This window comes from Clavelina lepadiformis, chromosome 5 (genome assembly GCF_947623445.1).
Source record: "Clavelina lepadiformis chromosome 5, kaClaLepa1.1, whole genome shotgun sequence".
Lineage (NCBI taxonomy): Eukaryota > Metazoa > Chordata > Ascidiacea > Aplousobranchia > Clavelinidae > Clavelina > Clavelina lepadiformis.
In genome coordinates this window covers 10425611-10453357 of record NC_135244.1, presented here as the reverse complement: position 1 = coordinate 10453357, position 27747 = coordinate 10425611, and the positions used below count along the sequence as shown (strand labels likewise).

Here is a 27747-nt window from a genome sequence, read left to right as displayed (position 1 = left end):
AAACATACGATGGCAAGTTTATGACGTTAAAATAAGTCTTTTCAAAAAATCAATATAAACTATATGTATAAACTGTTATCTACAAAAAGTTAGAAAAGTGTTTTTCTTTTTAAAGTTTTGTCTGGTATTTTCATATTTTCCTACTTGCCATCCATCAAAGGATGATATAAACATTCCAAAGAACAACCGACATATTACCAAACAGTAAGTCACTACAAGCATGTGCTGTTGTGTGTCCACCTTTTTACTTAAACGACACTCAGAGTATACTTCTAAACACTTCAGTTTAACAATCTCACTGTTTTTGTCCAGTAAGCTTTCATAAGCAGAACGAGGACTAAACGAATATGAGTATTGTCTAAAACGAGTAAATGTATATGCAGATACACTTCTAAGCCTCATTTTTTTATAAATTATATAATTCTAAACACCAATTTTAGTCAAATAATCATGGCTTACTATTTTCGTAATAATGTTTTGTTGGTTTACTGTTCACCGACAAAGTTTCTTATAGTAGGCTACTATAGATAAATGCTACTCGCAACTTTCTATACCAATAAATGTTCCTTTCTTGAGGCTTGTAGGCTTTATAGAGGAAAAATTAGAAATACAAAAGCACATCGTATACCTTTGTTACGATTAAATATTCGTTATTCACCACATTCATTGGATTAAGTTATGTTTTGAAAGAACCTAAAAAATCTGCTTTTAAGTTCTATTTTTTCTCCACAATAGCCTATTATGTGTATAAGCTTGCTTTATAAATACTGTACAGCCAACAGATAAACTCGTTTATTAGAAGTAAATCTGCAGTCTACGCGGTGCTTTCCATCACTTTTTCTTCTCGGCACCAAGCTATAAACTTAAGTTAACGTTGACTTTGACAATGTTCTTTTCAATCAAATTAAAATGACTAAGCAAGCATGTGATTAGTACTAAACCTGGATTCCGTTCCTAGTTTTTTCCAACACATTCGGAGTTACAAATGACCAATGTGGAGACTCGTAACTGTGCCCCTTATTAGATATGATTCACTTTTAGTGACGCATATATAATTTGGTTAATTGATCTTCACAAAAATCGTGTAGTATAACCCGAGAGGTTCACTTTGCCACGCGGTATGTTGCACGTTGGCTAACTTAAAAACAAAACAACTCCATATTGCAATTTTCCTTTTGAATATAGCACTCCTAAACAATATATAACCATTACAATTATAACTGAAAGTTCAACAAAAACGTTCTGTTTATTCCAATCTGTTACGGTTTGAGATATTTATACAGTAGGTTTTGCACTTGCGCTATGCATGTTAATTTTTACAAAGTTATTATGTTGGTCTTTAGAAGACTTTTGGGCCAAATAAGAAGTATCTACCAAGTTGCCCATCGACCTTTTCATTGAAACTTCAGTTATCATTACCAGCATATACGTGTTTATTGTAATAAAAAAATTTAGACGCAATATTACCGTTCATTTAGATTTTAGAACCTATGAACATGAGATTATTCAAGTAATTCTGCAAATACGCTGCAGCGTGTGCACATGTGCACATGTGCCTCCCTGTCTAATCCCTATATTTATTTTGCATTTCAAATTGCTTTAAATTTGAACATAACGTAACTTTATCACTATTCTTTATCTTTATCACTTAACATTCTTCAATTCAATCCATAATGATTTACAATAATTATATCATAGTTTGCAGATATACAGTATTTCACAGTGCAACATAACTTATATTACAGTTTGCGTTTACATACACTCATAAAGAACATAACACAATATGAGCTGTTAATCATGTAAACATTTCCACAGATCTCAAACGTATTAAATTATGTTTTGTTTAGCGCAATACTGTATACCTAGCAGCACAATGCACACACATATTGTAATAAGTTATTGGTTACTGACGCCTCAAGAGAAAATTCATGCATGCTGCTTATTTATTGCTGTGTGCTAAGGAGCAGAACAACCAAACAATGAAAATATTCCACTTGAATTAGAAGTCAAACAATTATCAACACTTACTTCGAAACACGTGTATAATCGTGTGTGAACTTTTTTTCTTTCTTCTCTGTTCGTTTATACACATAGATTATATAGACTGTCGGGTAGGGGTTTGGAAAGATTTTAAGATCTATGCGAGTACAATAGAACATTTTTCTATGTAAAATTCGTGCTAACTCTTATTCAAGATTAACATTTCACACATCACACCAAGAGCGCGAGTATCATCGTGTGGTTTTTTGTTGTTTCAGTACACAACAAAAAATTTTAACGCTGAGAGAAATACCGCATGCCAAAAAAAAGTTTTACACGTGCCATGTAATATACTCGCTAAATATTTTCTCTGGCCGTTTGCTTAAAGCTACTGGGTACATATGTGATACATGGTTTAAAGATAGAATCATACTTTAGGATTCCTCAGCAAGGTTTAGGTCCACGTTGCACGGGCCGGTCTTTTGTATTTTTAAGACGTACTTAAATATATATCTCCGATGTTCAAACTTTACCAATCTCTTTATTGTAATGAATTGTGAGCTACAGTTTTGTTAGTAACTAGCAATTCATTATTACACACAGACAACGTGTCCGTGGTTTTTGTGAGCGACAGTGACAAAAGTAGCATAATAACATCATCATAGTAACATCAATGCTTTTCTTCGTTGGAAAATTACCTGCCCTTTCGTTGTTTCGCAATCCTGTCCTGAAGTGCCCAATGATGTATGTCTTATGTAAATACTGAGTTGGTTTACACAGCTCACTCTGGCGCGTCAAGTGGGACTGTCTGCGCTAGACAAAGCTAAATTCAAGTAGGGCATGAAAATGAAGCAAATATAAGAGTATAGTCTTTAACTGATTCCTCTTGGCGACGATTATTCGTAAACGCGATAGGAAGCGTATGCAATAGCAAATTTCAACTTTAATAAAACAAAGAACATAGCCATATAGTTAACTGAAACTGTTTTATATGCACTGTACAAAGCATTGATTCGAAACATTAGGATCTCACAAGACTTTGAAAGAACATCAAATTGGGCGTTTGGTTAGATATTATAGATTGCACATCACAAAATCGACTTTTTGCAGCATGTTTCAGAACTGCTTCAGCACCACATTGACAATAATGTCATTTTTGTTAACGTTGAGACAAACATTAACGTTAAACTGACACATTTTATGCCTCACCAAACTTAACTATACAATCTTACTTGTAAACACCACTGCTGCACTCCCCCAGAAGTGATGAGGCTGGTACTGAATAAAAATGCAGAGAACGCTCTGTTGATAATAACTTCAGTTCCGTCAAATATATAGAGCTCACGCAATGCCTGCGGCAACGATTCTATTTCAGGCATCTGGTGTTTAATTATTGAATGATTTGTATCAGTCAATCCGATAACACCGGGACGTTAACAAAAATAACCTTGCGTCAACGTCATTGGCGCGCAACTCACGCAGGCAGTGGCGTGATTACGTCGATCCGCTCAGCAAAAAAAGAAAACTCTTTGTCGGCATGTTGTTTCCCGTTCGCGCATTCGCTGTCTGCTTGAGACGTTTCTTGTTCCGATTATGACATGCGTTCTTTACGTCACTGGAAGTTTTCTGCATTTTTTGCAAAATTTATAATTATTGTCAAAAGTATTAATATATATTTTATTGATTTAAAAAACGTATTCTGAGCTTTTCATTGCAAATACTTTCTGAGTAGGCTAGCACGTGACAGAATATACAGAATTTCCCTGACAGTATGCATATGAGATAAATGCAGAATCGATAAGCGGAAAATGCGATTGCAGAAGCAAATGATTAATACTAATTGTATTAACTGTAAATGTAACTTGTAAATTCAAGACATTACTGTACAAGTTTAAATCCTTGCGGGCATATAAAGACAAATATTTTGTAAATTGTACGTTATTTCTTTCATGTTTTCAGGTTCACTTACGACATGTACGTGAAGTACAGGCCTATTATGGAGCAACTGCAAATACATGAAGTTCTATTTTACCAATTTGATCGATATTAGTGTGAATTCGCAAAATATATGTACATTGCATACTGTGTACATACAGAAATATGCTGAAATAGATCTGCTCGACTTGATAAAATTTCAATATAATCAGCAGCAGAGTATGTTTTCATTAATACAGATTTCACAAAAACATAGACTTAGTCAAAGCAAAACCTCAACCGTTTGTCCTATACATTTTTATAAAGTTTTATAAACAATTAAACTTTAAATATCACATCGAAATTCCGCTGTTTCAAACTGCATTTCTAAAAACTAAACAAAAAAGTAACTTATAGGTCTCCTGCACTTTTTCATCAAGCCAGAAGTGCAACTCTTTTCACAGTGAGCACTTTTTATGCACATCGCTTCCGCACTTACACCATCTGCCGGACAAATACTTTTAGGGCTAATAGTGTCGATAACAAAAAACTTTGGTAAATTTTCCAAAGAGCTTTTAAATATTTTACGTGCAAAATAGCCAGGGCCGACCTTAGGTCAACGCGGCCGCTGCGACTGCATTGGAACCCTCAGTTTTCGGTAAGGGATTAGAAAGACGCTGTTTTCGGAGGCCCCGTTGTACTTAACTCTAAAACCAAAATAAGAAAATTTAGCTTTTATTTTGCGCAAATGACAGTGTTACTTTTAAACGGAAACGTTTTGGTTAAAATATAGCACAAAGCAAAGTTATGCTGGCAGCTGATTTACAAATAATTGATATTTGGTTTACGTTGTTATTATAATTTTATTCACAATCACAGAATTAAATGGTATGTAAAATACATCCAACACTGGGAACCAACCAGGCCCCAAAACAATTGTGCTGTGTAAAAGTTAAAAAGAGGAGGTGCAAGTAACCAAAGATTACTAAGTAGGTGTAACTATAACTTCTACGATTCAAGCATCGAGAAGTGTTAGAGTGACGTAACAGTGTCCATCCAATGTCAGTGCACAACTGTACATACAACAATTACCAACATAAACGCAGAGCACGTATTATATTGATACAAATCAGATAGACATTTACGAAGTATATGAGCAGTGCCCAAGAATGCGATTTTCGGGATAATTTCAAATTTGATATCTCTCGGTGTTTTTTCTATATATTTCAAGACGTTATGGCTCACAACACCGGTTGCAGCAATTACAACAGGGATAACTATTACTGCACTTTAACATGCCAAATTCGTTTACATTCTAATTTAAAATCACGATGTTTATCAAGCTTCTCTCGTTTTTCCCGTTATTTCCCATTCTTCTAATTGTTTTTTAAATTAAGTTACTTAAAATCGGCAAGTTGCGCCGACATCAATTCATGCATTGGGCTCCGCGCTTGCTAAGGCTGGCTCTGAAAATATTTATGCGCTTTTATAAATGCACATTGCGCATCATCGCGACATTAGAATTAAAAATTTGCGTTATCGATATACCCTTGTGTGGGTACGCTGAGAGAAATACCGCATGCCAAAAAAAAGTTTTACACGTGCCATGTAATAGACTCGCTAAATATTTTCTCTGGCCGTTTGCTTAAAGCTACTGGGTACATATGTGATACATGGTTTAAAGATAGAATCATACTTTAGGATTCCTCAGCAAGGTTTAGGTCCACGTTGCACGGGCCGGTCAATCTACTCTCGACTTATGAATGTGAATCGTGGATTTTCACATAGTGGGACATGCCAGCAGAATTTTATTTTTACCGACTTATGTTCAAGATCACTTACGTTGATAGAGCCACGAACACAGAGGTGAGACGCATCCATCAAGAAGGATAGTTCATGACAACAATTGAACGACCTCAACTCGCATTTTTCGGACACTATATTAGAAAAAAAATTTGAAAGATTTGTACCTTTGAGGAAAAATTGAAAGAAAAAAGGCACGAGTTGATCAAACGAAAATCTACCTAAATAATCTTCAACCCAAACTCAACAGTGCAAACGTGTTTTGAAATGCTTTTAGAACTATCGAAAGGTAGTGCCACAGCATCCAAACGTGGTTCGCTTCTAATTCGAAACCGGAATAAGCAGGGTTACCATCTATATGGGACACAAACTAAGGACGTCTTGAAACAAAATAAGAATTTCCCATACCAAAAAAGAAACAAAATGGTGGGGCAATGTTTTGACCGATGTCAAAATTACTTCAGCTATAAAGCCTATAATAAATTGTTACCGAGAAAATATTAAATCACCGATAAAAACCTTACTAGTCTATAACTAACATAACTGGTTAGAAAAGCTAATTTGTACTCACCTCTTTTGTGTCTTATTTGCAATAACTTTCTATAATGATGTCACAAGACGTTGGTAGCAAAACACACTGGATGCATTGCTTTCCCTCATCAGCTGACAAAACGAAATGCCGGAAGATGAGATTAAAAGATTTTACATTTAAAATTCTTGTATTGGTAAAAATAAGACAAGAAAAAAGATGCAAGTCAAAATGAGCTAGGACCTTTCTTTGAAATATAAGAACAAAAACATTTTCAAAGATATGGTTCATTAAAATAAGGACAAATCTAAGAAATAAGGACGATCCTGGGTATAAAACACTGACGACAACGATCATTACGACTCGCAAAAAATTAGTCTAAATTCTTAGTATTTTCATAACTTTGGCGGGAACAACGTGAAGCTTTGGGATGATTAGCACAATTAATGCTAAAGCATAACGAAGTTTTCCAACGTTCATAGAAATTAACTTAAAAACACTCATTGTGCTTTTGCTTTATGGTCATTTTTTTGTATAACTTTACAGTTGAAACAAAACTTTTTGATTTGTGTTTTTGTGCTGTAGGGTTGCAGTGGAACTACTTTCAGCTTGATAACCTACTTGGTAATCTATACTATAAGTCAGGGGTACTTTTATGAAGACGTTTGCTTTGCTAAAATAAATGCAATATTAAATTGTTTCACAACAAAAGTGGGTTGATTGCACATTTCACCAGCTTTAGTAGCTAATAGCGAAGGATCCATCAGCAAATACAACCTTGTTTATTTCATACCAAGATATCAAGTGTCTGGAACCACATCTGAGAAAAACAATTATTGTTCTCTAAGGCTTGCGTGTGAGTATAAGGTTATCAAATGTACTCGGCCAGATGTTGGAGCCAGTTCTTTATCTCCTCGTCCAGAACCGTGAGGCTTTCCGCAGTGTTGGAAGAGTGAAGGAACCCACAGTCAAATGGTATATGTTCTGAGGTCTGGGACACTGCTCAACACAAGCATTCTGCTGATGAATTTAGCCCTACAGCATTGCAGGTTTGCACCAAAACGGACCACTCCTGTTATAAGGCAGTTAAGGGTGACCCACAGTTTACGAGGGACGTGAAAGCCTGGTGGCAATGCGATGCGTTATGGTGTCTTGCCGAATAGCGGTAAAAGATGCGGCGGGAGCTCAGACGTTGAGGATCAAAGTTCTGAGGATCTGGAACAAGGCTGTGCAGAGAGTATTCTTCATTAGCCCAAGCTTGATAAGCTAGCTTGTTTGTAGCACAGTCTCTTCTCAGTGTAGCTGGAGTAAGTCCGGCTAATACCGGAAGCAGGTGTGTGGGGGTGGGCTTCAAACAGCCAGTAATGGTCTGCAGTGTATCGTCCAGCGACATATCCACTTTTTTGGGTTGGATGTTTCCGCCACATATTGGGGCAGTATAGTTTGTAGCACTATACACAACGGCAAGGGCAGCAGTACGTAGAGGAGGTGGAGGCGTTTGTACCCTAGGTGGAATCCACGAAGCATCGTACAACGTTGTTTCGCGCTTTTCTGAGAAGTTTCAATCCTAAGTGTTTCAGGTGCGTGTAATGAGGGAGGTCCAATAGGAAGTGTGAAGTGAAGTCCAATAGGACGGCACCAGCTTTGCACCACCGCTCAAAGCTCTCATCAATGTTGCCGGTAAATTTGAATACCTGTTGTACAGTGGAGTGCACTTGCCTGAAGCCTGCCAGTTCTTTTGGCAGTTTCAGATCAACTACAGGGCCAAGTCAAGCCAGGAAAAGTCTTTCTAATATCTTGTAGGGCATACAAAACAACAAGGTGAGCTGGTAGCTCTTGGAATCGTCTTCAGGCTTGTTATGCTTTAAGATATCCACAACAGTGGCCCTGCGCCAGTTTTTGGTAGCGACTAAGTGTTGAAGGCACGATCAGTAAAACTTACGCAGCCAGGCAAGGAATTTAGAACCACAGTGTATCAAAAACTCTGGTGGAATATTGTTATGACCCAGTGTTTTAGGGAATAGTGTTTTCCCAGTGACCCAGTGTTTTCCCGCTTTTCAATTGTTTTATGGTAAGCTTATTCAATAGATCTGAAGAAGTAAATGATGTTGATAGGTGGCCATCGGCTCCAGGTTTTTTTCCACATTATGCTGCATTGCCTTTTTTAGAACGAGCATGCACCTTGCCTGCCCCTCTGAACCGGCCGCACTCAAAGAGTTTCTTTGGGATGGAGTTAGCTGTGACTGGGAAACGCTAAGATCGGATTTGCGCCCTATTTGGAAGTGAAGAGTTCTCCACGCCTTCCTGCTCAAGTGTGTGAAACCTATTCATCGGACAGTGACTCCCCATTGCTTGTTTGGATTCTTGTTTAGGCAGTTCATCAGGTCTGCGGTCTTGGGACCAGCAGTTTCCATATCCTTATCTTGTAGGAATGCTTTTTGATGATGGTCGCATTCATCATCTCATGTCGGAATATACTGGTGACGGCAGCTACGCGGGATGTTACGTTTCACTGACCTAAAAAGGAGATGGCAGAGGACTGTGCAAGCTGTATCTATGTTGGGAGTGGAGGAAGCTAGTAGAGTGCTAACCCCGGCCTCGACTAATTCGGTAAATTGTTCGCACCTAGTTTTTGGAAAATTCCACCTCTTGGTGGCTTTTGTTGGTATTGGTTCCACTGGAGTTGTTGGAATAATCAGTAAAGTGTTGGGACCTAGGGAAGGGGTCCCGGATCTTGCGTTGGGTAATGGAACCCGTAAGGTTGGTGAAGGCCAGATCTGTGTTGGAAATAGTACTCCACCTGCCTGATCGGAAGTTGTCTAGCTGCTTGGAGTCGAACGTTAACAGTACGTCTCTTCACTCTTCTAATGTAGCCCCGTTGGGGTGGGTTGCCTGAAACCCTCATGTAGCGCTATGGCAGTTAAAGTCATCTGCATATGTAGGCCGTAATTAATGCAATTAAAGAAATGAATGGTACGCTGTTATTCAATTCTGCGATCAAGGCGGTTATTAGAAATTATAATATTCGTAATACGCTGATGCATTTAATCATTCACGCACAACTAACTCGACTAATTGTTCTCTTGTTTTCTCCTTTCGCAGTCTACTGGTTTACCAGGCAATTAAGCACAGCAGGAACGCGGCGTAACAAAGAAAAACATCTAAAAATATATCACTTGGACAAATAATTAACTTACACTAAATGCACTCTCCTTAGTTTTACAATTATGCTGTATACAGGAAGCCAGATGTTTTTGCTACTAACCTGTAAAAATCCGATCAGTTAAGACATATAGTTTTCGAGTTATTAACGATTGAAAATTTGTGTGCAGTGTCGGCCACACAAAGACAAAATCCAAATGTCATTCACCCGGTTTAGATAGGGCTAAAACGAAACAAATACACAATGCAATTTTGACGTTGGGAAAATTAAAGGTTAAATTTAGGCAAAACTTTAAATTTGGTGAATATTTTAACATTTTAACACTACACATCGGGTTGTTTTTGCTCATATGTCACACAATGTAGCTGGCCAAAAAATTGGTGGAAGCCAAACCTAAATCCCGCCCTGACCCATACGATGAAGTTTATTAAAATTTTTAATTTCTCATCTTAACCTCTACTGCTGCAGCTTCCTCTGGTGACACAGATCAACCAGTGAAAATGTGTATTGCAGCAGCAATTCCTGAACTCCATAAAGAATACCCTATAGGAACGAATGTGGTTGTGGTGTGGGACGGAGAAAACAATCAACGTCAGTGGTTTTTGGCAAGGGTCTGCCATTTAAACAATGATGGCACTGTAGAATGTGACCACTACTAGCGGGTTAACGATAACAACAATACCATGTGGAGGAGACCAAAAAGAGATGACATTCAGGATGTTATTCCTGTTCAAATCGTCCCTGTCACAGTAGAGACTGAATGGGTGTTCCACGGTGTGACGACCATTGTGTCGTTACTAAAGTGTATAAATGTTTCTCAAATCTCTAGTGTATTTCATGACATTTTTATGTGAATTTCATATACCGGTAACAAGTTATTTGTATATAGTGTTGAAATTGTCATCATTATTCTTGGATGCGACCAGTAATCTCAAGTTGCACCAACAAAAATGAAAAAATTATGAAAAATAATGACCAAAATATAATAGTTTCAATGTTTTAGGAAACTTTTAAGCATGCTGGGCTTTTTGTTGCTGTTTTAAGGTAACAGGCTCAATTTTCTGCTTCTTTTGACACCAAAATCAGCTCAAAAGCTTAACTGGAAGTAAATTTATTGCAGATTCGTCAATTTGTATGGCGGCCATCTTGAATTTTTCATATAAAGTCCGGGCTCCATCCGGAATTTGAACAAATTCAAAAAAAAATTTTTGCACGTTCCTAGGTATGTCCATAGGCACCTTTTAAACTCCAGTTCTGTTGTGTTACTTGAAAAAAGTCAAAATCACCCCAGTATAGCCCACTGCTAAAAAAATTCCAATTGTTTACTATTATTTTAGTTCAAGAATTTAGACTTCGGTTTCGAATAGGGGGAATTACTTTTGAAAGCAAGCAAAGCCACCAGCCAAGTTTCTTCGAAAAATTACTGGTAAGCTACTGCAAGATAAGATAGGCTATTTGGGGACTGGGTAGTAGAGCGCAGATCTGCCAAAGGGCCATCTTCACTGTTGTTTCTCAATTACTTGCTGAGTACACGATCACTAAGTCATCCGCGTAGCTGAATCCATTGGATAATATCGCGTTAGGTTGGTATAAATGTTTAAAAGGCGGGGTGCCAAGACCAAACCTTGTAGGATGCCTTTCTTGAGATGACGTAGCTGACTTTGCTGACCGTGTAAACGAACCTACACAGTTAAAGTGATTCGCATAACAATGTTATTTTCGAAAACTTGCTGCAGCTTTTGTTGTGAAGGAGGATAGGTAAAAGACGGATTTCGGTCCGTTAAATATGCAAATGATTTCTTCTAGCTATCGGCACTCACGTTCAGTATAAAGTCTATGACCGTATAACTTAGAAGTCATAGAAACTTGCATTGCATATGGATAATAAATGAGCATTTTAGTTGAGATTATGTAGCCCGAATTTGCAAAATTGTGTTTATGTTATAGGCCTAATCACAAGGCCCAAGTTTTCCTAAACATGCCGACAATAATAAACTGCAGCTTTATACAATTTCATGTCTTATGCAAGGATGTGCACAATTTTTATGATACAAGTATATTTGTTCACTTGTATCATCATTCTGTAGTGGCCTGAGATGTATCGCCTTCAGGCTACTGTCACTGCACTGGACTGAATGTTATTGTCGCATGTCAACGCATTCGCAAGCAATTGCCTTGAAACAAACGTATTTTTTATTTTTCATCGCTGCACACAATTTGTGGTTTGCACCTGACATACCAGCATAACAATGCTGTAGCCTACATTAGTCGTACGCTGAGTGGTTGAGATGGTAATTGGTATTAATTCACTAGGCTAATTCTAAAAACAACGAAAAAGTGAACTTACCAAATGAAGCGTTTAAAGTTGAATTAGGTTATGTCTTTATAGCCCATTATTGAGTAGCTTACCTAAATTTTAAAAAGCCAAACAAAAGTGCAGAAGTGCACAACCAGATGACGTCACGATTGACGCAACGGCATCCTGTGGACTGTTGTTGTGCACTAGACTCGATTTTAGGTTAGTCTACAGGTCACGTATAGCTAACATGTGATATATGATAACTGATGAGGTAAAAGGTGCATTAGCCTATAGGGTTAGCGTGTAACCTAACTGAAAAATTTGGAAGTCGGCTAACTTATTGTAGGCCATGGCATTTCATTTGCACCATACCCAACAGCTTTGTAGGCCACATCTTTGTATCACATAGTCTAGTTGGCGACTGGTGTCAAATACAGATGTGGTTCTTGATACATTCAGTGTGTAGACGAATACATGTGTGTGCAATGACTGACTGACCATTGTATGCGTTTTCTTGAGATTTTGTTTTACGACTTCATTGCTGTGTGTTGCTAAAATCGCATTCAGTGTGCTGGCATCTTAAGGGTAAAGCTAAAAGCTCTGGTTATAAACAAGCTCCATGATCATGCGGATCATGTGCCTATGTTTGATGCCGGTTGCAGGCAAAGCACCATATTGTGTCATAGGCATATATCGGTAGCCACCATGGTGGATAGCATAGTCATTTTTGTCAAGATCTCGGGGGTGCAGAATGGCTTAAACCAAGTGAAAAATGGTGCATTAGTTTGCAGCCTGCAATAAACATTAGCGGAGTAGCCTGTGGACCCCCTTTTTGGGTGGTAACTATGCGATCTCAAGAAAAAGATTATTATGCTCATTTTCATCTAAGAATGATGAAAGCGGAAATGCAAAAGTTGTTGATTGTCTCATTTTTTTTAGATATTAGACCTTTTCCTAAAGTTGACATTTGGGTGCACCAAGCACAGACTTGAAAAATCTCAGAGCGCAGTTGCCACACTAGCATTCACTGTGAGACGGTTGTGAGATCTAAAAGTATAGTGCCACCCTTTTTCAAAGTCTTTGAAGCTGCCTTCAAGTGTAAGCTGATAAAATTGCTGTATACTGTTTATAAAATTAACAAAAATTTATTACTTGTTTTTGCTTTAGGAGTAATAGTTTTAACAGTTATGCCTGTAAGCACTTATTATGAAATTCTGGGGTTGAAGCGTAATTGCTCTTCAGAAGAAATCACCAAAGCTTGGGAAACCGCACAAAGGAAGTATGTAAAACATCATGAACTGTACAAGAAGGCACAAGAGGCTTATCAAACCTTAATAAATCCCATGAAACGAGAGATGTACAATATTTTTGGTATAAGCAATGTTGATACAAATAGTCGTTTGAATTTTTACACTTCTCTTAAGGATAAAAGATCTGTTAAAGAATATGAGCAAGTTGTTTTCAAGCAAACAAACACGTCTGACTTCTGGATTAATGTAGCAGTCACACTGGAAGATCTGTATAATGGAAAAATACTGGACATTTCCCATAAAGTTTGTTTACCCTGTATGAGTTGTAAAAATATCAAATTTATGAATTGTCCATGTTATGCTCACTCATCCCGCCCGAACTTAGCCTGTGGAATTTGTAAAGGGACAGGGAAGTTCAACCCAATTAGGAATTGTAAAACTTGTAAAGACAGAAAAGAATTCCAAGAGGAACTTCGTGCTCAAATTGAGGTTAAACCAGGAATGTACCATGGACAAAAATTAGTAAAAGAAGTTTGGTGTTATGCAACTTCTCAATTTATCAAACTGGGTGTTAAGATTGTGCAAAAACCTCATCAATGTTTTGAAAGACAGGGTGATGATTTGTACATTATTAAGAAGATAGGAATTAATGAAGCCTTGTGTGGATGCAATATTGTTATTACCCATTTAGATAAAAGGAAACTACTTTGCAACACTCAAGAGACTGTGCTTAAGCCTGGTTGTGAAAAAATTTTGTATGGTGAAGGGATGCCAACAGGCAGTGACAGAAATGGACGACATGGAAATTTATACATTCATTTTCTGGTGATATTCCCATTACATTTACCAACTTCTGTTTTGAAGGATATTGAATCATGTTTACCTGAGCGCCCTGCATTTAAAATGCCTAACCACCCAGAAACTGAGGAGTTTCAATTACATGACTTCGATCCAAATTTTAAAATTCAAGCAGTACCAATAAAACAAAGTTACTATGATGAAAAATGTGACAAACAACAGGATTTTGTTCCTAAAGATCAGTGTTCCAATCAATGAAAAAAATCCTATCTAGAGAATGATTCCTATTAATTAGTATCTGTCAGTGTTAAAACAATGAATCAAAAAATGTATAAATTACTGCATTGTTGTTTTGTATTCTTTTCGTTTATTACTTCGTGCATGCTTATTGTTTAGAAACTGCAAGCACGAAACTTTTGAAAGTATTTCAGTGCTGCACAAAGCATGAGTTGTAAGATTTGCCATTCCCTGGTACTCACTAGGCTTTTTGGTACTAATTGTTAGGGAATTACTGGTGTGATAAATGGTGGGCGCCGGAAATTTGAAACAAGACTTTGCAAAGACTTTCTTTATTCTGAAGATAAAATTCTGATACTAAGGTTTCTCTCATTTTAGTTACTATAAGTTTGTCAGTGAATATTTATAAATCATAATTCTTGGCTGTTTATTAGATAATGGTAAAAGTGCTGGACTTTTAACTATTTTATTGTTTCATGCTTTTTTACCATGCAGCTTTGAAACCTGTCTCTGGGTTTTGCATACACCCATGCATACATTTTTTTGCTTTAATAATTCGCACTAATTAACACTTTGTCCAAAAAATCATTTATTTCATGTAAAGACGTTCATTTCAGGATATTGAAGTGACTACCTTCTATATATATATGAAGTAATTTTCTATTTTTATGTATTCAAAATTTTCATACCGTATAACATTTTCATGTTTGTGATGTGGCACAACAGTGCATATGTCAGGTCAAACTTTGCTTGGTGGCTGACATAAACATGTGAATTCATTGAATGGTTTGAACAGCGTTTGTGTTTCGTATACTTGCTCAATCATTTTTGAAATCTGCGATTTGGTTTTCTATATTGAAAACCATTTTGAATTGTGGTTCAACCATCAATATTTAAATGTTGTATTGCTTAGTTTTGAATTTATCCATTGTTTTTTCAGAACATGCTTCATAAATACAGTTCATAAACAAATGCAATGTTTCGTTACTGCACTACTTTGCAGTGTAAGAAATTTAATTTGTGCAAAACAGTTTTAGCAACTAAGAATTCATCACAATGCATGTCTAAAATTGGAACAGTTTTAAATGGAACTATTCCAGAAGCATTTAACCACATAAAGGAGTTGAATCGAATGAATAGTCATGAACTTAAGGTGGGTAAATGAGATACTCAAGAAGTTACCAGAATGAAGATTGAAATTAAGTTATTTACCGGTATCACTTTTTGTTTGATGTTCTTTTTAAAATGTATGTACAAATTGACTTCAGTCACTTTATGATTGTTAATTGCTGTACAAACTTAAGCAAAAATATGACAAGCTTGTCCAACGTGCATTGGCTGGAGGAGGGGAGCGTGGCATTGAACGCCATGTTCGACGTAACAAAAAAATGCTAGTAAGAGATCGAATTCGACTTCTTCTAGATCGAGATTCTGAAACAATGGAGCTGTCATTAATTGCTGGATTAGGTATTGATACGTGTCGTCTGGAACTTGAACCATTGTTTTTTATTTTATACTCATATGTACTTTCAGGAACATACATTTACAAATTTTGAAATACCATATATACTCGAGTATAGGTCGACCCCTACTTTTTCTCTGAAAATCGGAGATATTTTTATTCTCTCGTGTATGAGTCGACTAGCTTATTTCCAGCACTACCATTCAGTGGTTCACCGTCCCCCGCTTTTGATCTTCATTTCAAAGCTGTCTTCATGATGAACTTTTTAGCCTAGCTTGCCAGTACTTGCGTAGCAATTGCATAACTGTAAACTTCAGCAACACTTCTTTAAGACAAGTCTACAAAGAACACACATGACGCAAATCATATTCGTCTCGTGCGTGTAATTGTCACGTAATATTCGTCTCGTGCGTGCAAGCGTCCCGTAATATTCGTCTCGTGCAAATGGCAGCCGTGCGAGTTGTTAAGAAGTTATTTATACGAAATTTTCAGTAAGCGCAATAAATTTACGTTTCAAATTCATGTATGCGTTAGACACCGTGCCGTCAGCTGGGCTTGGAGGTTTTATTCTGGATGGCCTGTGTATAGGTCGACCCCTGCTTTTTAAGGTGAAAATCAGTTGCAAAGTTCTTGACCTATACTCGAGTATATATGGTACATATATCTTGAATTGTTAAAATGCATAAATATGGTGACGATGACGGATCATCATAATCAATTTTTGTTGTGCAGATATGGAATATGGAGATGTTCCTTGTGCTGGTGTGGTAACTGTGATAGGAAAAGTACATGGTAATTAGTTTGCAATATTGCTCCATCTTTTATCACATTGCATACTAATAAGTATGTACTGGTGTTTGGAATGTCAATGTTTTAACTCTATTGCAATTGTGTAAGGTATTATTTCTGTTCTGTTACAAACTAAATGATGTTGGATGCAGGGATTTGGTGCATGGTACAGGGTAATGATGCAACCGTCAAAAGCGGTTCGATATACCCAATAACCCTGAAAAAGCAATTGCGTGCACAAATGATAGCTAAAGAAAACAGATTGCCATCAATATATTTGGTTGACAGCGGTGGAGGATTTTTACCCAAACAAGCTGAAATTTTTAATGAAGGTGTGAGTGGTTCATTGTCACATTTATGTGTCTACAGCTGTATGCCTGTAAAAGAATTATTTAATGTAAAAATTTCTGTAAATAAAATGTAAATTTATTTCTTGTACAGTGTCTACAACACATAAAAATTCATCTTTTTAACTTGTTTTAGGGGGTGCAATATTTTACAATGAAGCAGTGATGTCATCACAAAATATTTCTCAAACTGCTGTAGTATGTGGATCATGTACAGCTGGCGCTGCCTATATACCTGCAATGGCTGATGAAACTGTGATCTTACACAAAACCGGTAGAGTGACATTTTCAAACAATTTTTGTGTAATTTCCTACATTTATTCTATGTTGTGGTTTGCAGTGTAAGTTCATTAACTTGGCGCTCCTTAACTCAAAAGTTTAAACTGACCCCTGCCCAATGCTTGGTGACTGTGTTAAAACTTTTAGCTTACTATTTTTTTTATAGAATATTGAATGCATAAAGTTCAGTAACCACTTGCTACTACATAATTTGCTCTAATTTTGTAATTAAGTTGGAATTTGCTGTTAATTCTAGAGGTATAAATATCAGTGTATAGCAGAACTTAAGAAAAACTCTGAAATGCGTGAAACTTCTTGATGCATATGTCTGATATTGCTGGTACATTTATAATAAGGAACTATATTTCTTGGTGGTCCACCACTTGTGTATGCTGCAACTGGAGAAAAGGTTACTGCTGAAGAGCTTGGTGGTGCAACTCTTCACTGTAAAGTCAGTGGATGTGCAGATCATTTTGCAGAAACTGAAGAAGAAGCTTTATCTAAAGCTCGAGATATCATTGCTACTCTCAATCTAAGCGGTACTAAATTTATGTATCTTTTATAACTACTTATTTACTTCTGTTTCATCTACTATGTGCTTTTATTGTGTATTAAGTATATGTATTTATGTAAGGTCTTACGCAGCCCTCCACTGCACATGAGGATCCATTGTATGATGTATCCAGATTAAATGATCTTGCCCCTTGCTATGATCAAGGATGCCAGATGAATCCTCACATTATGCTTTCTTCCATTATTGACGGAAGTCGTTTTCATGAATTTAAGCACTTATTTGGTACCACACTTGTTACTGGTTTCGGTCATGTTAAAGGACATTTGGCTGGATTTTTGGTCAGCAATGGAAGACTGACTGGTATGAATCTCTTTAACTTCAGTTATTATAATTGTTGGTCGTTGAAGAATGCATTCTCTAAAATGCTTTGAGCGATTATGTTATATGCAAAATTCACAGGTCCTGCTGCTATGAAGGGAAGCCATTTTGTACAATTGTGCTCGCAACGTGGAATTCCAATTGTCTTCCTTCAACACTTTGATCGAGATACTATTTCTTCACCGCACAAAGTCGAATCATACGATGCAATTTCAAATGTTAGTAGACCTTTCAGTCATGTTGCATTATGTATAATCAAACGATGTTAATGATCTTTTTTACCAGACTTTCGCTGAAATTAAACATCACGCTCAGCTAATTCAAGCTGTTGCTTGCGCAACTGTTCCCTCAGTGGCAATAGCAACTGGAGGAGTCATTGGTTCTGTAGAATCACATGCGCTTGGATCGCTCTCAATGGGTAGTAGGTGAGCTAAAAACAAGTACATTACTTCAGAGGAACTTAAATATTACTTTATGAAACGGTTTCGTTGTTCTACATGAATTTAAACGTGTTTTTGCCAGATTTCAATTTGTGTATCCCAACGTAAGAGTGGGCGGTTACCATCCTAGAGATATGCTGCTAGAGGAAGACCACCATCCTTCACAACCGAAGGATGACATTTCCGGGCACAAACGAACGCTAGAAGCTTACCAAAAGTACCACCAACAAACGGAGTCTTTTTATGCTTCTGCACGCCTGTTTAATGACGGCGTTATATTACCTCACGATACTAGAGATGTTCTTGCCATATGCTTGGACATTTTCAGGCAGAAAACTTCGCATGAATTTCAAAATAAAAATCTATCAGCCGGCAATCAACCAGTTATAAAGATGTGATAGTACTATTAAAAGTGATTTTGTGGTTTTGCTATACTTGTAGTGGTTCGTTAAATATATGTTCGTATGCAGTCGCCCCTTTACAGAAAGTTCTGAAATTTGTCAACAAAGCTGATACGTATTTAATTATTGTCTATGCAAAACGTGAATACAATAAAATCTTCACCCCGCGTTATTATAAATATGAAGGCTGTGATCGTGAATGTATCGTAGAGGCTGGTAACCGAAGCCGGAATTCTTTGGTGAATTTGAAATGTTGCTAAAAAAACCGAGCTTTCGGAAAGCAAAGTGATTTTTTTCCCTAGTTCTTAACCTGTTCAAAAGAATATCAATCAGCTACAACAAGCCTAAACAAGGTGTTTCCAATTTTAGTTTCTTTATCTGAATTAAATTCCTTGCAATATATTTTAAGAAAATAAATTGCAGATTCAGAATATCTTTAAGATTACTTACACTGCTGCCAGGCGCAAGCATCTTTCCATAATTGCTCAGTTCCTAACTTTTTGGCTGACTCAAGCTTGTTGCGCAGTTTTAGTTTATTCGTCCACGAGTTTTCAATCGGATCAGGCCGAATCGTGCATTTCTTTCATTCGATTAACTGATTGCTAATTCGACTAACTGATTGCTAAAAATAGCCTTAACCACCAAGGCATGTTGAAATTTATGCGTTTCCTACCTTGTTGGATCATTAACATGATCAGCGTTTTCACGTAGAATACCATCAATGATATTATAAAATTAAAGGTAAACCGTGCAACTTTCAGAAGTGTGTTATCACTTTATCAACCGTTTGCGTTTCTCAGTACCCTTGAAGTAACTGTCAATTGCAAAACGGTCGGTGACCCCTGCTGGTCTGCTCTGAATCTGGGTCTCGGAAAACTTGTAAGCTTGTAGTATATGCCATGTTAGCCTAAATCAAGTGTTGCTAGTCAATACTGTCTCCAACATCAACTTTTTTTCATATAAACATTTGATTTTGGTTACATTCCTGTACCGTGCCTCTTCAGCATTTTGATCACCTGTGAGGCTGAAGTGAACACGCTCATCAAGGAGTCAGACTGATAAATCCGATGTATATCAGAATCTGGTCAGAATTTTTTTAACAATAAACGTTGCAACATTTTTATTACCCTTCTTACCGAGAGACCAAGTTTTGTTAAATACTCTCAAAACTTTTCAAGGTACTGTTCAAGTTTGGGGATTCCCCATTTGTTTTTCTTTAAAAGAAAAAACGTGAAATATTCATGTATGGTAGAAATCACATGATATTGAGGCCGCCCCAAAATATTTTTTTCAAAAATTCCCTAATGCTTTCAGACAAACAACTTAAAAGCCCCAAAATGGGCCCAACGTTCCATAACATAAGATGGCTTAGAGAAAATACCTCTGCATTCTTTTAGGTTTATATCGAAAAATCAATTCCCAAAGTTTTAGAAAACTTAAATACAAAGGGAAACTTATAAAAATTGCCATCAATATTAAATCATGTTATCATAATAAAAGGTGACAGTGCTGACAGGAAAAGCTTTTTTGTGAAACGAGCGATTTTGGTTTTGCCAGACATAGGTCCTCGAGAACATTAAAAACTTAAAATGCAATAGTCCACGTGGCCACTTGTATCGTGCATAATGTAATGAGCGGATATTAGTTAAGATTTATTTTTTAAATCTTCCAGATTTAGTGAAAAAATCCTGTTCCTGCTGAACAATACTTTTTCTCGTTAGTGCCTATTAAGTGCAAATCGCATCCTAAAAGGAGTATTAATTGCAAGCTAAGTAATTTGTTAAACAACACACACGGTCTGTAATGCCGGTAAAATTCACTTTAGCGATTCTAGAATTGAAGAGAGATGAATCGGTGTACTACTAAATTTTTATTAACTATGACGATTGTAACACCGAAGTTAAAAAAGAACAATTAAATTTAAAAATAATACAAATTTCTTGCTTATTATTAGCAAAACCGCCAAGCTTTCGCAAGATGAATGTGAGAAAAACGACTTTCAACTGCTTATTAAAAATAACACCTCGTCTCTATTACAATAGAGATTTGGGGAAACAACGTGAGCAAAAATACTTAACGCAACAAACAAATCTTGCAAACAAAGAATCAATTAATACTAGTCAATCGTGGCTCTAAAAAACGACTTATAAACAAGTCTGGTAAGAATGAACAATAACAAAAATAGTAAAACTGTTGACATCACCGTGAGTATCAGAGAACAACCGAAATAACAATCAAATTCTGTTGGAGTACCAAGAACAATGCTTTTCAATTGAAACATGAATTCCCAATGAAATTATGAGCATTTTGCATCAACAACGAGATGGCGAAGAGTGGAATGCGATGTATACTGCTCTAACCCTTAGCAGCAAATAATTTCTTCTTTCATACAGTTAACTTTGTCAACAAAAATATTTCAATTTTTACTTCCATTTGAAGTGTAAAAATACTTCTAAACAAACACACTAATAGCTGCAGTGTCAAAAGGTGTAAAAACGGATTCTAAAACCAGTAGAAATTTAATCATTTAAACGCAAAATTAAAAAGTTGCAATGACAAGTCATGCGGTGTATATAAATAAAGTACCAGCTTTGCGCAACATCAGGTTCAGAATCCACGAAATTCTTCCTCCGAGTCAGAGCTGCTGTCGAGATATCTGACCTCTGCCCGTTTCCGCATTTCCCCACTTCTTTGGCGAGAGTGTTTTTTACTCTTCAAGGCAGTCGACTGGCGAATAACCTGTTGCATACAATAGTATAAAAACTTTTTAGTTTAGTAACAGGCGAAGTCGATTTGAAATGTGACGTAGTTGCTAGCATGAGAACCAATGCAAAATGGCTCATCATATGTTCGTTTGCAAGAAAATTACTAACTAATTTCGGGCCAGAAGTAATGGCGTAAACAAACTAACAGAAATAAAAATATATATGATACATATTACAAAAAAAAAACTTTTAATCGTTCAGAATAGATGGATATCTTTTTTATTAGAGCAAATGCAAAATTGATAACAAACACATCGGGATTATCAACAATACAAAGTGGACAAGGCATTGATTATATCAGTTTAAACGGATTAATTAACTTATCAGCAAATAGATAGGAAATTTCCAAAACTTTTACTGGTAAACTTTTTGCTCAAAGCGTTAAAACTACCTAAACAAAGAAACTCAGCATAAGAAGTTCGGACATATTGAACTCGAAAAAGAAAGTCAACATTTTTTTATTATTTTCACAAACCCGGATTATAAGTTTATTCGCTGAAACAACTGGAAAGTATGTTTAACAAGTAAAAACCTCGAAAATGTTGAAATTAGCTGAAATGAAAAGTTTTCACCTGAACGACGTAAGGTTATTATAAAATTTAACTTAGTGATTCAACACACTGGTAATTTTTGGCGACAAAAGTGCAACACTTAAGTTTGTTTTTATATAACGCAGTTGGAATAAAGTTAAAATATACTGCATATGCGTGCTCGCCAACAACATTCGAGCGTTGGTGGAACAATGACACAACAGAAAAATTTCACCCGCCCAAGCACATCGTGGTTTACTTTAGATAGGTTTTTACCCGATTTAGAATCTTTAAAAAACTGATTATAATTTTTTAATGAAATAGAAGGTTTTCCAATTGAGTATGGAAGTAAATAATTTCGCATAAGTAAAACCATAACAATGATATGACGTCACCCACTAAGAGGTACCTCCAGCCAGATTAATCCAATATGGAGGATGAGATTTTTTCACTTTTCCATTTACTTTAACAGCGTAAAGCATTGCAAAGCCTTTGCTCGAAGCAAAAAATAAAATTTGTTTTATTATAACTTCAAAGGTTCAGATTGAAGGCGGGTTGTCAAGTGGATGACGTATGAACTAGCTTTCTGCAAATCTCCAATGAAAAACATAAAACTACTTCCAGTATTGGCAACTTACATCCAACGGAGCGGCAGGTTTCGGCATCTCTCCATCAGTATCTCGATCACTCTCTTCTTCGTCTTCTTTGGAAGGATCTACAAATTAATGATGATTTAAGTGATGTACAATTGGACTGAGAGTAGGTTGTGTTTTACTAACAAACCTGGGGGGATAGATGCTGTAGAAGACAGTTTTGATGGAGTTTTCTTCTCTTTTTCTGAATCGCTGTCTTCTTCGTTTGGATCAAGCTTGTTCATGAGTTCATTGAACTAAAACGATAAGCTTATATGAACATTATTTTCCAGGAATTCTTAAGTACTATAAATAAGGCAAGTTAACAAGAAGCATCGCACCATAATACTAATGCATTGTATGAATTAAATTCAAATAAGGTTTGATCTCATTTAGCACAACCATTTTCTATCCATGCATAGTTATGTAAGTGAAATAATGAAACTTGGATGCAATGGATGTAAATAGATGGGAAAAAATGCGATGTTTGCTAATATGAGCCAGATGATGAAAACTTTAGATCAATGAACTCAGGAACAATGAGATTCTACTGTAATACCAATTACTGTTGTCTCACTAATTTTGTTCAAAATACCTCTTTGAACTGCCTTACAACAGCTGCAATATATTCCGGATGTCTACAAGACATATGTGTTCGGAGCCTTTGAATATGCTGAAGTGCTTGGGTAGGCTCAAACTTGAGATCTGGTTTCTTACGATGACATTGCTTGTCATTTGCTCGATTTACTTCACTGGGAGAATATCGATGGATTTTCCTGAAAACAGCGAAACAATCTTGCAAATCAACTTCTAAAATTATTTGTGAAGATCCTTGATATCTTAAAATGTAATTAAAGTTCGTGTTGAAAACTAGTGTACTAGTAGCCGTTTATCTGGAACAAATAAATCAAACTTACTTGTCAGTGAAACCAAACAAGGTCTTTAAATGTTGTTTGAGCCAGAGTAAAAGCAAACAAGCCAAGGAAAGATGAGCAAACTCTGTGATGCCATCATCATGTAGAGGTAACCTTGATTCTATGGAACCTTCATCATCACTGTCATCTTCAGATAATAAAGATGAAGAACTTGAAGAGTCCTCCTCATCAGAACCTCTTTCTTTTTGCCTTTTCTCTTTCTCTTCTAAATTAGCTGCTCGTCTTTCTCTTCTCTCAGTTTTCTTTTGAAGTTGCTAACATTTAAACAAATCTTAAATCATAAAATCATTGTCATATCGTTAAATCCCAGCAATCGTTAGCTATTTATCATGACGAAAGACATTCTTATTTTAACATGGTCAAGTTCTTACACTAACCTCCTTGAAACTCTGCAATACATTTGAGCCAGAAACAGATACGTAAACTTCAATTTGGCTCATGAGAAACAAAGGCTCATCAAGAGTATGATATGGAAAATGTGCCAAGTTGTCAGCAACAAACACCAACATGCCAAGGTCAGTTTTCTGCAAAAATCGGCTTGTTAATTTATGCAAAAATATAGAAATGCTGATCAAAAATCCCTCAATAAGTAACATTTCTTATGCACATCTTAATAAAGAACCAAAGCCTGAGACTTAATCGAAAACATGGCTGAAAAAAGACAAACAGTGTTGATTGATGAGTAAAAGGATGATATATTAAAAGTCAACAATAAAACTACCATCGCAATTATGGGAACTTTTACCAGTAACTTAATTCTATCTTAATTTTCACTAAATTACAAATTAATAACAAACACATACAAATGTGAACGTAGACATGATATTAATAGTATGTATTTGGTATTGTAATCTATAAAAATATCTTACTAATTTTTACGTCCACACATGATAGCTTGTATTCAAGAAACGATTAGACACTTAGTTAGTTTCTTGGATAGTTATATCCATACTAATTGGATATTTATATCCTACATAAACTTCAATTGTCTAAGGCCTGAAGCAAGATATCCCAACAAACAAATTGTGCTAACTGATACATGATGTGGCCAGTCACTGTAACAACCAGGTATGCGCTAAATAACAAATTAAGATTCTGATTAGCGATAACAAGGGGAAACGGATTTTGATATCTATGCAAAACCCATTTAAATTTGAATCTGTTAACTTCATTCATGGTTCCTAATACAAGTATCTGATGAGCAAGGGAAATATTCTTTAACCATTACATACTTAATGAATATTAGAAACCAAGCTGTTTCTGCTTAAAAGAAATGACTAAAAGTCGTTGTAACATTCTGAATGTCAATCAAGCATCAGAAAAGAAAACAGTACTGTTTGTAAAGTTATGTTTGTATACATATTGCAAAATATAAAAATTGACTTTAATCTATCCGGATGATTTGTATTTGTGAAAATAAAATAGGTCATTACTCGGATTCATGCTTGATTCAGTGCATTTAATGTAACCAAAATCACAAAGAGATAATTGTTCTGCATTTAAAAAAGCAGTAAAAAGTAGGATATATTTCCTTGTTATCTACTGAAACAAAATCTTTAGGGAATAACACACAACTTACCACTGTATCATCAAACAGCTTAAGCAAAGAAAGCAACAAAGTTCTTCGATGTTTACGATCAGAACGTACAAGATAGTAAAGTTGAGAACAACTGGCCTAAAAGTATAATTATTTTTGTCAACTTACCAATTAAAATATTGCATGTAAATGCTCATTGCTCAACTTACCTTGTTTACACCACAGGGCTCATCACCAGCAGTAGCGCTCTCAAGAAAACCTCTTACGATCTTATTAGGTTGTTGGGTATAGGACTGTAACTGATAAGCAAGCCTCATACCCTGAAGAGCTTTTGTGTGAACAAAACCATGGTATCGCTTGTTCAGTTCCACCAGCTAAAAAAGTGTGATATTGACAACATTCTTTACAACTACCAATGCAAAAATTAAAACGGGTAAAGTGTTTGTCATAAAGGTGGCATTTTACTGCAATTTTGCAACATAAAACAAATTCTTAAAACAACACTACTTATGCGCATGTTCTAACAGTGTCTATGCAGCTCTAGATGCAATACGTGCATTGCGTAATTGCACATAGTGCATAAAAATGCCTTATGCTTATGTACGATGCAATTGTAGTATTAATTTTAACTGATAGCAGGTAGTAATATAATCATAGTGTCAAAAAAGTAGTGCAGTAAGTGCACAGTTGTATTTGGAGTAGGAATCGTGTTCATTGGATAACAAGAAGCTGCAGAAACTACCAAAATTTACCTGTTGGTCAGCTTCTTTGTAAACTATTGCTTCGAAATCCGAAGCTGCAGCAATAAGATATGGAACGCATTGCACAGGATGAACCAAACCTTGCTGCAAAGTGAGGTAGACAGTGTGTAGTGCAGCATGTCTTACCATAACATGGCGGTGGAAAAACGATTCCAAAACCTGAATGCATTATGATGTTAATAGCTTTTTTATATGAATTCCAAGGTCTCACAGCAAATGTCATGATATTATTTCCCCAGTAATGCACGCATACCTGCTTAAGGAAGAGCTGCATTACTGATGAGGCCATACCACTTGAAACGTCACATATCTCTTTAATGTCTTCATCAGTGGCTGGATCATCTATGGAAAATTTTACAGGATCGTTGATAGGTATTCCATCCATTTCCTGAACAACAAAACTTGTTAAATTGTTACGAAGATTTCTGGACTTTCTTTCTGTAGCAAAGGCATCTCAAAAGCAATTGACTTGTGTTGATACATTCTATGGATTTTACCATGGCTAACAAAGAGAATGTTAAACACATTAAACATGTCTCCTACATTTAATATTGCAATTTCTGGAGCTAATAGCAGACCTGCTTGTGCTTCTTTACACTTGCTTCAGCAGCTTGCTGCATTTTCACATCTTCAGTTTGCAAGTAATTTTGCAAATTTTGTAGCACCTGAAAAATATATAAAAATGACAAATAAATCTTCAAAATAAAAATTGAGAACAAGAACACTATTTAATAGTGAGTCAAAATTTCATAATATACAGCAAAGCTACACAAGTGTTATTAGTAACGGTCTAAATAGACATAGACAAGTTCAAGGTTTGATTCCACACATATACGTATAGTCAACAAGTACCAGATATTATGTGCTGGTACTACTATTATGTGCTAATACAGACTTTTACATATTTTATTTTTCAACACACAACCTTCAAAATGTGCATTTAATGGAAATCTTTCTTAAAAAGTGAGATGGGCACGAGGTAAAATACCACAGAAGTTCTACAGTACAACATGCGCACTGCAAGCAAGCTGAAACATGGAACAAAAAAGCACTGCCAAAAAGGAGAGAAAAACATCACATGTGCTTACGTATTCTACAGTTATCTCTTTGGAAGTAAAGCGTACCTCTGACTTTTGCACATGTTTAGCAAAATAATGCCTATTATTATACGTGGTTAAATTTAGAAATATATATTTCATCATGAAGCCTGAGGTTCAAACGTCAGTACTCAGAAGGTCTGGATTTGGACTGCAGTATACCAATTGAATAGCCCTGACATAGTGTAGCAAACAGACCTGCTTCTTTAACCGATCTGAAGGTTGCCTGGGATCAAGCAATGTTCGATAGAGGTCCTTGGTTGAATTACGAAACATCATGTTTGGATCTTGCACCATAAGAAGACCAAGAGCAGCGATGGAATATCCACGCAACTCCTCGGTTTTGCTTGTTGTTTCAAGATTGACGAAATACAGCAAGCAGTCATACACCTTATCCTTGACACATATCTACATGAAAATACATAAATTGCAAATAAAAGTTGTAAAGTAGCTAAGGCCTGCTAAACAAAATTTCAAACAAAAAGTACAACCCTCGGTGACAACTATCTACCAAATAATTCGTGGCTAACCTGAGTTTTCCCTTTGATGTGTTCGTTATCAAAATCAAAGTTTTTACAAAAATGTCCGATTATGAACAAAGTCCTGAGAAGTTGTTTAAGATGTTTCGGATGAAATATTGCTTCAGGAGTTTTGAGATGAAGTGCTCTTGCATTGGACAGCCCACCTGTAAATCACAACATGAAGATTTATCAAACTGCCGAAAACAAAATGCAACCTTAAAACCGGCAGGTGATTACTTAACGAGGAAAAAGGTTGGCGTTAATTAGTTTAAATCTGCCTTAACTTTAAATATTGTTTTTCAAACAATGAATGCCGGTTCAAATGGGTCACTAGAACTGCATCAATGGTTCATTAGTACACTTAACTCATACCTAGCCATGATTAT

General features: G+C 36.1%; 3 protein-coding genes across 7 annotated transcripts in view; 2 read left to right on the top strand and 1 right to left on the bottom strand.

Moving 5' to 3' along the window:
• The first annotated feature begins 12835 nt into the window (after positions 1-12835).
• LOC143460189 (uncharacterized) lies at positions 12836-14915 on the top strand. The gene has a single exon (XM_076957608.1). The coding sequence runs from the start codon at positions 12876-12878 to the stop codon at positions 13992-13994; it is 1119 nt and encodes a 372-aa protein (XP_076813723.1). The 5' UTR covers positions 12836-12875; the 3' UTR covers positions 13995-14915.
• LOC143460188 (uncharacterized) lies at positions 14018-18755 on the top strand. The gene is made up of 10 exons (XM_076957607.1): positions 14018-15126; positions 15278-15440; positions 16168-16227; positions 16377-16556; positions 16708-16845; positions 17207-17389; positions 17485-17724; positions 17824-17960; positions 18028-18167; positions 18265-18755. Exons 1-10 carry the CDS (start codon positions 14950-14952, stop codon positions 18578-18580), a joined length of 1734 nt encoding a protein of 577 aa, XP_076813722.1. The 5' UTR covers positions 14018-14949; the 3' UTR covers positions 18581-18755.
• Positions 18756-20434: 1679 nt separating this feature from the next.
• Positions 20435-27747, bottom strand: part of LOC143458637 (nipped-B-like protein A) — a 28681-nt gene continuing 21368 nt past the window's right edge. For all 5 annotated transcript variants that reach the window (XM_076955463.1, XM_076955467.1, XM_076955468.1 and 2 more), the window contains 13 exons: positions 27371-27525; positions 27039-27248; positions 26322-26408; positions 25997-26131; positions 25735-25902; positions 25192-25356; positions 25025-25120; positions 23823-23969; positions 23428-23699; positions 23106-23286; positions 22662-22767; positions 22517-22593; positions 20435-21322 (listed from right to left, as the gene is read on the bottom strand). In XM_076955463.1, coding sequence (XP_076811578.1) covers positions 21191-21322; positions 22517-22593; positions 22662-22767; positions 23106-23286; positions 23428-23699; positions 23823-23969; positions 25025-25120; positions 25192-25356; positions 25735-25902; positions 25997-26131; positions 26322-26408; positions 27039-27248; positions 27371-27525 — 1931 coding nt within the window. In that variant the 3' untranslated portion in view covers positions 20435-21190. The remainder of the gene's footprint in view (positions 21323-22516; positions 22594-22661; positions 22768-23105; positions 23287-23427; positions 23700-23822; positions 23970-25024; positions 25121-25191; positions 25357-25734; positions 25903-25996; positions 26132-26321; positions 26409-27038; positions 27249-27370; positions 27526-27747) is intronic.

What these genes read in the sequence shown, in the direction of transcription:
- LOC143460189 (XM_076957608.1), top strand. Translation starts at nt 12,876, where the DNA reads ATGCCTGTAAGCACTTATTATGAAATTCTGGGGTTGAAGCGTAATTGC.
- LOC143460188 (XM_076957607.1), top strand. Translation starts at nt 14,950, where the DNA reads ATGTTTCGTTACTGCACTACTTTGCAGTGTAAGAAATTTAATTTGTGC. An exon ending in TGTGATAGGAAAAGTACATG is followed by an intron (nt 16,228 to 16,376) that starts GTAATTAGTTTG and finishes TGTTGGATGCAG; the next exon opens with GGATTTGGTGCATGGTACAG. An exon ending in TCGCTCTCAATGGGTAGTAG is followed by an intron (nt 18,168 to 18,264) that starts GTGAGCTAAAAA and finishes TGTTTTTGCCAG; the next exon opens with ATTTCAATTTGTGTATCCCA.